At 37.0% G+C, this 10,346-nt stretch overlaps 1 protein-coding gene across 1 annotated transcript in view; it reads left to right on the plus strand.

The window, feature by feature from the left end:
* The window catches only part of SP1 (Sp1 transcription factor), a 39,059-nt gene extending 28,853 nt beyond the window's left edge, over positions 1 to 10,206 (plus strand). Inside the window, exons 4-6 of the mRNA XM_036915240.2 lie at positions 5,096 to 5,264; positions 7,105 to 7,304; positions 7,733 to 10,206. Of these exons, the coding sequence (XP_036771135.2) occupies positions 5,096 to 5,264; positions 7,105 to 7,304; positions 7,733 to 8,046 (683 nt within the window). The 3' untranslated portion in view covers positions 8,047 to 10,206. The remainder of the gene's footprint in view (positions 1 to 5,095; positions 5,265 to 7,104; positions 7,305 to 7,732) is intronic.
* Positions 10,207 to 10,346: the final 140 nt, after the last annotated feature.

Here is a 10,346-nt window from a genome sequence, read left to right on the forward strand (position 1 = left end):
AGTTTTTCTACCATTAAAAGTACAATTATTCCACTACTTTTTCTCTAACTTGCTACTGCTAATTCACTTTGGACTGGTAAACTAGATTAATAAAATATTTAAAAGATAAAATACCATGTATTATGAATCATCTGTTCCTGTTACTAGAGATGTTTTTATTTCTTGAATTGGGACCATATTCTAGGTGACCTGATTGTTCTCAGGCATAAGTGTTATGTTACCAGTATTCTGTTTGAACAATGGCTAAATACACAAATACTCTGTAGTCTGAGATACACTTACTTGGATTAAATCTGTTTTGTAAAATGAAACATGTTCAGAAAACCCAGTTTATGCTTAATATAGGTATGGTTTTAAAATTCAGTCTTACTGTATTAATATTTACTGAATTAAAGTTAATGAACACAGTGTTCCCAAACTCATTCCAGAGAGCAGGTGACTAGGGAAGTGTATGGGAACTACCTATTTGAAAATCATTGAGGTTATTTCATCTTATTTTAGTACTGCCCGGGTTTTTTCTCAGATAAGAGTAGGGTGTTTGACTTATTATAGTGGTCTTGAAAGTTAATGACTTTAGCACACTTCTTTACTCTGAGGAAACTGAAAAAGTGTCTAATTACCATAATCTGTTTTAGAAACTGATGCTAGAGGCAACCACTGGGCTGGGCAGACTATCAGTAAACTGTGCCTTTGATTTACTAGTTATTTTCATCATGGAAAGGAAAATCTTTTATTTCATTGCTTAACCTGTGCCACATTTTAAAATAAAACTCTGACTTTTCTAAGATGGTTATTAAAAGAAGCTAGAAACAGATTCTGGTCTGATGTTGATACTTTGTTGATACTTTGCCCCTCCTTTTTGTTAAATGAAATTCAAAACTGTTCATTTTATCTAACCTCATTCCCAGTTTTTATATTTTCTAGTCTCATGGATTTAATTATTATTATTATTATTTTTGGTATCATTAATATACAGTCACAAGAGGAACATTGTGGTTACTAGATTCCCCCATTATCAAGTCCCCACCACATACCCCATTACAGTCACTGTCCATCAGCATAGTGAGATGCTATAGAGTCACTACTGTCTTCACTGTGCTATACTGCCTTCCCTGTGCCCCCCTATGTTATGTGTGCTAGTCGTAATGCCCCTTATTCCCCTTAGCCCTCCCTTCCCCTCTTTCCCCCAGTCCCTTTCCCTTATTCTTGGGTTCTGTGAGTCTGCTGCTGTTCTGTTCCTTCAGTATTTGCTTTGTTCCTATGCTCCACAGATGAGTGAAATCTGGTACTTGTCTTTCTGCACCTGGCTTATTTCACTGAGCATAATATCCTCTAGCTCCATCCATGTTGTTGCAAATGGTAGGATTTGTTTTCTTCTTATGGCTGAATAGTATTCCATTGTGTATATGTACCACATCTTCTGTATCCATTCATCTACTGATGGGACACTCACGTTGCTTCCATTTTTTGGCTATTGTAAATAGTGCTGCGATAAATATAGGGGTGTGTATGTCTTTTTCAAACTGGGCTGCTGCATTCTTAGGGTAAATTCCTAGGAGTGGAATTCCTGGGTCAAATGGTATTTCTATTTTTAGTTTTTTGAGAATCCTCCATACTGCTTTCCACAATGGTTGAACTAGTTTACATTCCCACCAGCAGTATTAGGAGGGTTCCTTTTTCTCCACATCCTCGCCAGCATTTGTTGTTCCTAGTCTTTTCTGTGTTGGCCATCCTAAGTGGTGTCCAGTTTTTATATTAAAAAAAAATCCTTTGAAATCATAGTGGGAGTCCAGGAGAATATTAGTTTTGACTGTCCATTTTGTAAGAATTTGAAAGACCATTAAAAGTAGGGTTTTAGAGAGCCCTAATATCTAAGTATTTCGTTTCTCTCTTTACTGAATTATGCCGTCCTGAATGTTAGTCTTATGTTTCAGTAAAATGGAGAAAAATTTATCTCTTTCCAGTTAATTGGGCAAGGGAGAACTTTGGAGAATAATGAATTTCTTCTCAAATTTTAATTAGATTAGCTTGGAAAATAGATAAAAGATGACTTGCTTATGTGCACCATGGTTTTGTCTTACCTTGTTTCTAAAGACCTATTGTGGATAGTTGGATTGACGTTTTTATAATTTGTCTTCTGAAGGTAATTTTTCGTAGGTAACCACTGGCAATACTAACTAGCATCCTTCCTTGCCTGGTAAATTGTTTGGGTTTATTTCAAAGGATTAATTCTCTATCCCCACTAGAGGGAGTTTTCTACTTGGTAACAGTTTTTAAGGCTGATTGGATGAAACAGAATATTGGTGTGTATCTTATTCCATGATTTTCCCACAAGATACTTTCCTAATAATATTATATTAGCTAGTGTGTTGAATGTTTTCTGTGTGACAGATACTATGCTAATAAGGACCTTACATGTATTACTTAATTTTTCACAGTAACTTAATGTGAGTGGTAATATTTGACCCTAATCTTACTGAGGGAGAAACTGGTAACTATAATTAGGGCATTAAAGTTAGTTGCTCACTGTCAGAAATCTATTCATATGGTAGTATAGGGACTCATATATCAGTCTGTCTCACTCCAACACTTGTTCTTCTTTTTTTTTTTTAAATAATTATTTTTTATTGAAGGGTAGTTGACACACAGTATTACATTACATTAGTTTCAAGTGTACAACACAGTGATAAAACATTTATATACATAATTCTAGGTTCCAGCTATCACCCTACCAAGCTGTTACAATATCTCGACTATATTCCTTATGCTATACATTACATCCCGGTTACTTATTTATTTTACCATTGGAAGTCTGTCCTTCTTTTTTTTGTGTGTGTGAGGGCATCTCTCATATTTATTGATCAAATGGTTGTTAACGACAATAAAATTCTGTATAGGGGAGTCAATGCTCAATGGACAATCATTAATCCACCCCAAGCCTAATTTTTGTCAGTCTCCAATCTTCTGAGGCATAACAAACAAGTTCTTACATGGAGAACAAATTCTTACATAATGAATAAGTTACATAGTGAACAGTACAAGGGCAGTCATCACAGAAACTTTCGGTTTTGCTCATGCATTATGAACTCTAAACAGTCAGTTCAAATATGAATACTCATTTGGTTTTTATGCTTGATTTATATGTGGATACCACATTTCTCTCTTTATTATTATTATTTTTAATAAAATGCTGAAGTGGTAGGTAGATACAAGATAAAGGTAGAAAACATAGTTTAGTGTTGTAAGAGAGCAAATGTAGATGATCAGGTGTGTGCCTGTAGACTATGTGTTAATCCAAGCTAGACAAGGGCAATAAAACATCCACGTATGCAGAAGATTTCTCTCAGAACAGGGGGGGTGAGGTTCTAAGCCTCACCTCTCCAACACTTGTTCTTAACCCTGTACTCCAGTGCTTCCCAGTTTTAGCCTGGCTAATACTATGAAAATAATACTTTACAAATACTAGAAGTGGTAGAGTGAGAAGTAAAGCATAAGGAAAGTTTTATTATTAAGCATAGTATCTCAAAATTGTGTTGATGAGCTGAAAGGAGTGGATATTAGGTTCTGAGGTAAAAGCAAGAGCTGGGTTTCTAAATGTTAAGCCTGACCTACCCATTTACATAGTTTCCTGTTTTATAAAATAGATGAAACAAAGCAGGCCAATTTAAATACTCTATTTATTGAAATCTTAAATATGGGTAGAGTCATTACCTTACTTACAAGGTGTTTTCGTAGGTAAATATTTGATAATAGATGCTTTGAAAACTTGAGAAGAATGTTACCTATTCCTTTAAAACATTTCTTTTGTCCATTGGCCTTGAGCAGTGTTTGAAAATGTCAGGTGTGACCCATTAGTTCATAAAATCAATACACTGGGTAATGACCAGCATTAAGGAAAAAAAATTTAGAGAGTCTTTCAGAATATACTCATTATTCTAAGGGTCAGCACTGTTTGTGAAACTTCTATTTCAATGAGGTCACAATGTCAAATATTACTGTGGGTTGCAAGTTTTAAAAATCTTAAGAACACAGGCCTAGAGCTTTATAACATTCATTTTAATTTAATTAGGACAAATTATAGTGATTTCATACAAATTTTATCTTTAAAAGCAAATGACATCAAGTGACAATAGAACGTATGCTCGATTTTTTTTTTTTTTGCATTCTATAAAGCGTCCAATCCCAGAACAAAACCTTCCTGGGGTGTCTGGCAAGGTAGACAGAATCAACTTTAACCCCAGCTCTTTCCTTTCCTCACTATGTCAAAATTTATAAATATACATGTCAAAATTTATAATATACATGTACTGCTGAATATTCAGTTTTTTGCTCATTTCAGGAAGCTTCCGCCTTTCAGGTTTTGCAGGGCTTTTAGTTTGGAATCCCTTAAGTGCTTTAGTTTGGAATCATTTCCATTTGGTTGGTTTCATAACACTTCTGCACTGGGAATGAATAAAAGGTTTGTTGGACATCTGTAACAGTGCATAACTTCAGCTCATTCTTTTTAATGGTTGTAGTGGTCCATTGCATAAGTTTATCAAGATTTACTTAACACAGTTCCTCAATGGTGTGCATTTTAGTTTCCAGGTTTTTGTTTTTACAAAGTCACAGAAAACATTATTGTCACCCATCTTTGGTATATACTCCTAAGTATATCCATAGGACATTACTAGTTCAAAGTGGAATTACTTTGAAGATGTACATTAAAATTTTTAGTGATACTGCCAAATTGGTCTTCAAAGAAGTTGTACTAATTTATTAGCGCCTATATATAAAAATGCCAATTTCCCAATGCTGTTCATTGTTAGAGTTTTAACTTTTTATATCTAGTAGGTGAAAAATCACAAAGTTGATTTTAGAGTTGCATTTTTAAAATTGAGATTGACCGTGTTTTAATATACTTATTGACTCTGTATTTTCAGTGATGATTCTTGAAATTTCAAGTTTGTGCAACATCAGTGAATGTGGCTTCTCAGTGAATGTGGCTTCTTCAGAACTTTGAACAAATCATGCTGTAAATCTTAACATGTCACTGAGAGGCCTGCTGCTGTGATGACTTACTTCCTACTTGAGCCTTTACTTCTCTTAATATCAGGTGATCATGGAGCTCAGCTTGGCCTCCATGGTGCTGGTGGTGATGGAATACATGATGACACAGCAGGTGGGGAAGAAGGAGAAAACAGCCCAGATCCCCAACCCCAAGCTGGTCGGAGGACCCGGCGGGAAGCATGCACCTGCCCCTACTGTAAAGACAGTGAAGGAAGGTCAGTTGACCCAGCCAGTCCCTTTTAAGAGTGTAAAGAAAAAAAATTAATGGATTCGGAGGATTGAATTAATGGATTCTTGGAAGTGGGTCAGTTTTTTAAAAATTTAAGTCTTGGCAGTGTTGCAGAGGGATCAGAGATAGTATAATACATTTGATTAAGTTACAGGATCTGAGTTCTACCTCTTATCCTTTCATTGACTCTGAGAGTGTGGGCCTTAATAATTGCCTGCTTTCTTCTAGAGATAAGAAAATCAGATGGAGCTAATTGGCCTAATGATTGTTATCTTATGTCTATTTTGAGATGGTTTTAACAAGGTTGATTATAGGGCATCCTTGGAAAGAAAAAGAAGCATAACTACTGTAATGATTTTTTACAGTGGCTATGTGAGTTTTCCAGAGTCTTTATTTTCCCTCAGAATAGACAAAACTGCTTACTCCAGATAGAAAATTATTCTATATGGGAATCTAATGTGTCCTGAGGAAAAAAATTCTGGCAAATTTCTCATGAGTAGTACCTGCCATTCAATATTATCTTCTCAGAGTTCAAGGTCTGTTCTTTTCCTTAAAGTCACCCCTTTTGAAAAAGAATAGAAAGTCACATGGTTGAAGTGTCTTTGAAAAAAAACTGTTCTGTCCCAGTTTTAAAAAGCACAAAATTATCAAAATAAAAAATATACCAAAACCAAAAATAATTAGAATTATTGTAGTTTACCCTACATTACAGGAAAAACCTGTAATATCTACTGAGTTCAATAGAGTCTCCCCTCTAACAAAGCTTAAAGTAGATTTAAATTTTTGAAGGAAATTCTGATTTCCACCTAAGTGGGATTTCATTTCCGGTATGTTTTTTTCCTCTGTTAATACATGCTGTTTAAACCCAAGAAAAGTTCTTCTTGGACATCTCCCTAGTGCCCACTAATGGATCACACATGGAACAAATTGGTTTGCCAGAAACATTTGAACTGATTCCTGAGAGAAGCTTAGGATCTACTCCATATAGAGATTGTTTTTTTTTTCTTTTTTGCATACCTTGAATTAGGGTCCTTGATTCCCCTGTTTTAACTTTTATCCAGCCCATCTCCCTCTTCCCCTAAAATCTCTGATATTGCGCCAGCTTTTCAGCTTTTAATCTTCACCACTTAGCACTTGCCCTTTATTCTAGGAGAAAAATTCTACAGTTGTAAAATACTATATATTGTTTAAAGTTCTCCATCAAGTGCTCAAATGGAGAGATCCTTTGCCCATTAAGTGCTCAGCCAAAAGTACCACCATATTTACAGTAGTTCCCATGGAAAATGCTTGTATTGAGACTTAACCTTCCTGAAAAATACAAGAAAATGCCTCACAGACTTTACAAGTTGTCATGAGAGTGATTCCCTCTTCAAACATCAACATTGATTAAGGAACAGGAAAGTGGGAAAGAGCAAATACCCAGTAGAAAGAAAACGTACAACTTGAATTTTGGACATTAAGAACCAGAATTAACTAAAGATTTATCTTTTTATACTAAAGAGAAGCTTTTTTAAATTTTTAAATTATTTTTTAAATTTTGTTATTTTGTTATCAATCTACAATTATGTGAAGAACATTATGTTTACTAGGGTCCCCCCTTCACCAAGTCCCCCCCCACAAACCCCATTACAGTCACCGTCCATCAGCGTAGTAAGATGTTGTAGAATCACTACTTGTCTTCTCTGTGTTGCACAGGAGAAGCTTTTTTTAAAAAGCAAACATTTGGGTTAGTTTTAAGTGAACCAGGTAAGTACTGTTGACACTGGGTAGTTCTTTTAATTTTTGTCTCTAGAATAAATGGTGAGTAGTTGTGTTCTTATTTTCAGAGGGTCTGGGGATCCTGGCAAAAAGAAACAGCACATTTGCCACATGCAAGGCTGTGGCAAAGTATATGGCAAGACTTCACACCTACGGGCACACTTGCGCTGGCATACAGGCGAGAGGCCATTCATGTGTACCTGGTCGTACTGTGGGAAACGCTTCACACGTTCAGATGAGCTGCAGAGGCACAAACGCACACACACAGGTGAGCAAAAGCCTGGGGGAAAGAAATAGTAATAGACTAGAATGGAAAGATGCAGAGTGTACCTATGAAATAACTAAAATTTCTGAGCAACTTACTTTTGAAACTGAATAGTGATTCACAAATGGAATTGGTGTTTTTCTGGAAAACCTTTAAAAAAGGCAGGAGCTAGGTTTTGAGTGGGATTTTCAGGAGGGCCATTCCCTTAGTCTCAGTCCTTTCTTCCTTTCTTTTCTGCTATATTTCTTCCTGAGTACTCCCCAATCTATACTTATTTTTTCCCCCCAAAGCAAAAAATAACAGGTTTTTGTTTTTATCACTTCCTACAACTGGCCTTATTCTGCCTAATACAGTTTGAAAGCAGTGAATTGGACATGATATCCCCACTTCCTGGGAATGGTTTCTTATCTTCTTTCTCTTCCTTTACCTAGGTGAGAAGAAATTTGCCTGCCCTGAGTGTCCCAAGCGCTTCATGAGGAGTGACCACCTTTCAAAGCATATCAAGACCCATCAGAATAAGAAGGGAGGCCCAGGTGTATCCCTGAGTGTGGGCACTTTGCCCCTGGACAGTGGGGCAGGTTCAGAAGGCAGCGGCAGTGCTACGCCTTCGGCCCTTATTACCACCAATATGGTAGCCATGGAGGCCATCTGCCCAGAGGGTATTGCCCGTCTTGCCAACAGTGGCATCAACGTCATGCAGGTGGCAGATCTGCAGTCCATTAATATCAGTGGTAATGGCTTCTGAGATCAGGCACCTGGGGCCAGAGACGTACGGGCCATACCCATCAACCCTGGGATGCAAGGTAGCTTGGGTCCAAGAGACATGTGGGAGAGAGCCATGAGGCATTACAATGCATGGTGGTGGGAAGAATTGAGGGAGGGATACAAGAGAAGAGATGGGGTCCTGGCACTCATCTATATCATTAGCACCTCCTTGAAGTGGGAAACATTAGTGAAAATTCTGTTGGTGCCACCCTTTGATGAACATTTGACCCCAAACAGTTTCTTTTTACACTTTGTACCCCAGCCTCCCCTTTCTGTGTTTCCCTTCTCAGCTCCCCCATGATGGATCCCCCCTTTCCTTAAAGCCATCATGCCTTGATAAATATATATGATCGTTGAAATACTTTTTAACAAAAAACAGATTCTATATTATACATACATATATATATATATATATATATATATATATATATATATATATATATAAAAGATATATAGAGATACATTCACAGGGGTTGGCTGGGAGGAGGAAGGAGACCATTCTGTGACCAAAATACTTTGGTCATCTTTTTATATTGCCTTATTTCCTTATGGCTGAGCCTTGTTGTGACACATCAAGTTTTTCTGAAGATGTTGTCTTGGCTTCCCACCAGATTAAGCATTCACATGCTCTGCTTTTAGTTTATATATACATACATAATGTGTTTCCTTTGTTAATTTTGTCTTTTTATTTGGGATCAGGTTCTTGCACTCCTTCCCTGACTCAGCTCTCTGTCTCCCTTCCTCTCCTGAACACTTCATGTTTTATTTTTGGTAGTGATCCCTGGGTGAGGCACTTCTGTCCATCTTTAATGTCCTTAGTCCACCAGCAGAATAGAGAAGCCTTGAAGCCCAGGTTGATGCTTGAGTAGCTTTCTGGAGAGTGTTCAAAATACTACTGACGCAGGCACCCTCTTGGTGCTGGAGAGTCAAAGCACCTCTCTTCATAGCTGCTGTAAGCATCAATAATCAGAAGTCTGTCTATGGAATTGCACAAGAGACCCTTTGGAAGTTATTATCTGGGATCAGTTTGTATAAACCATCAAAAGATGGTCAGATAATAGGTATTTCAATAGGAAAATGATGTGTTCAGAAGCAGAAGTGACTCCTAGTAGTCCTGTTCAGGAATTAGTGGAGTATTTAGACCATTGTACAGCTGTCTTCCAAGGTAGCTCTAATCTTTGATGTGTGGGCTTTTGAGTTCACTTTCTGAAAGGAAACCCATTTCCTCTCTTGAATGTCCCCAGTAGTTTCTTTCCCATTCTGTTACTAAGGAGCATCAACTGATAAATCTGTTCTGGGTTTCCATTCTGCAAAACTCCAGTGTGCACCTAGTGGCAAGGCAGTGGTTCTTTGATCTTTTCCCTTAACTCTCCTTGGGTGGCTCCTAAGGGAAAAGGAAGCACATGATCATGGGAATGATAGCCCAGAACAAAAAGAAATCTTGTCTTACCACTGTGGTTTATAGGAGAGATCAAGAGAAACCATTCTGCTTTCTCCGTGGCCTGATTCCTGAAGAGACTGATCCAAAAATTATAGCGGCAGGGAACTCTTAGTGGATCTGACACTGAGATTTAAATGCAACCAGAATTGTCCTCAAGGCCCAGCCATTAAAACATTGTCTCTCTTGACCTTCGGGTATCTTGTCAGAGAGCTTTTCACTGTGAGAAAGTGTGGAAATGGCTGTGTGTGTGTGTAATATGTTAGGTTGGGGATAGGTTTTCTGTTAGCCAATACTAAAAGAGACCTGCAATAAAAAATTACCCTGATCTGATAGAAAGTGAAGTGTTTGTGTGTGAGTGTGTTTGTGCCTGTATATATCTACACACAGATGAGAAATTATATTTGAAATTGTTGGAAAATAAATTCAGATCAAAATATATTTCAGGCCCATTACCTAGAAATCTGTCTTAAAACCTGGGTATGTTCCTGAAGTCATTTCTTATGCTAAATGAATTACAATTATGAATGGGGGATATTCTACTGCACTTTTAAAAGAAGAAACTATTTTTGTGTTTGAAAGTGAAACCAACATCCAGACCTATAGCAGAGTCCTGTAATTCCTTTCATAATCTTTTTACCTTGACTACAAATAAGTGATGCTGTGATTCTATATATTTTATATAAAGTCTATCCAAATTAGGGTTTGGGTAAGTTTGTGTTGTTGTTTAACCTGAAATACAGTAACTGTTAATTTTTTAAACAATAATTCACTCCATTTGGTCCTTTCTCTGCAGACTTAATAAAGTGTTGGTAATACTCGGGAACGATTGCAAGGAACTT

This window comes from Manis pentadactyla, chromosome 10 (genome assembly GCF_030020395.1).
Source record: "Manis pentadactyla isolate mManPen7 chromosome 10, mManPen7.hap1, whole genome shotgun sequence".
Taxonomy (NCBI): Eukaryota; Metazoa; Chordata; class Mammalia; order Pholidota; family Manidae; genus Manis; species Manis pentadactyla.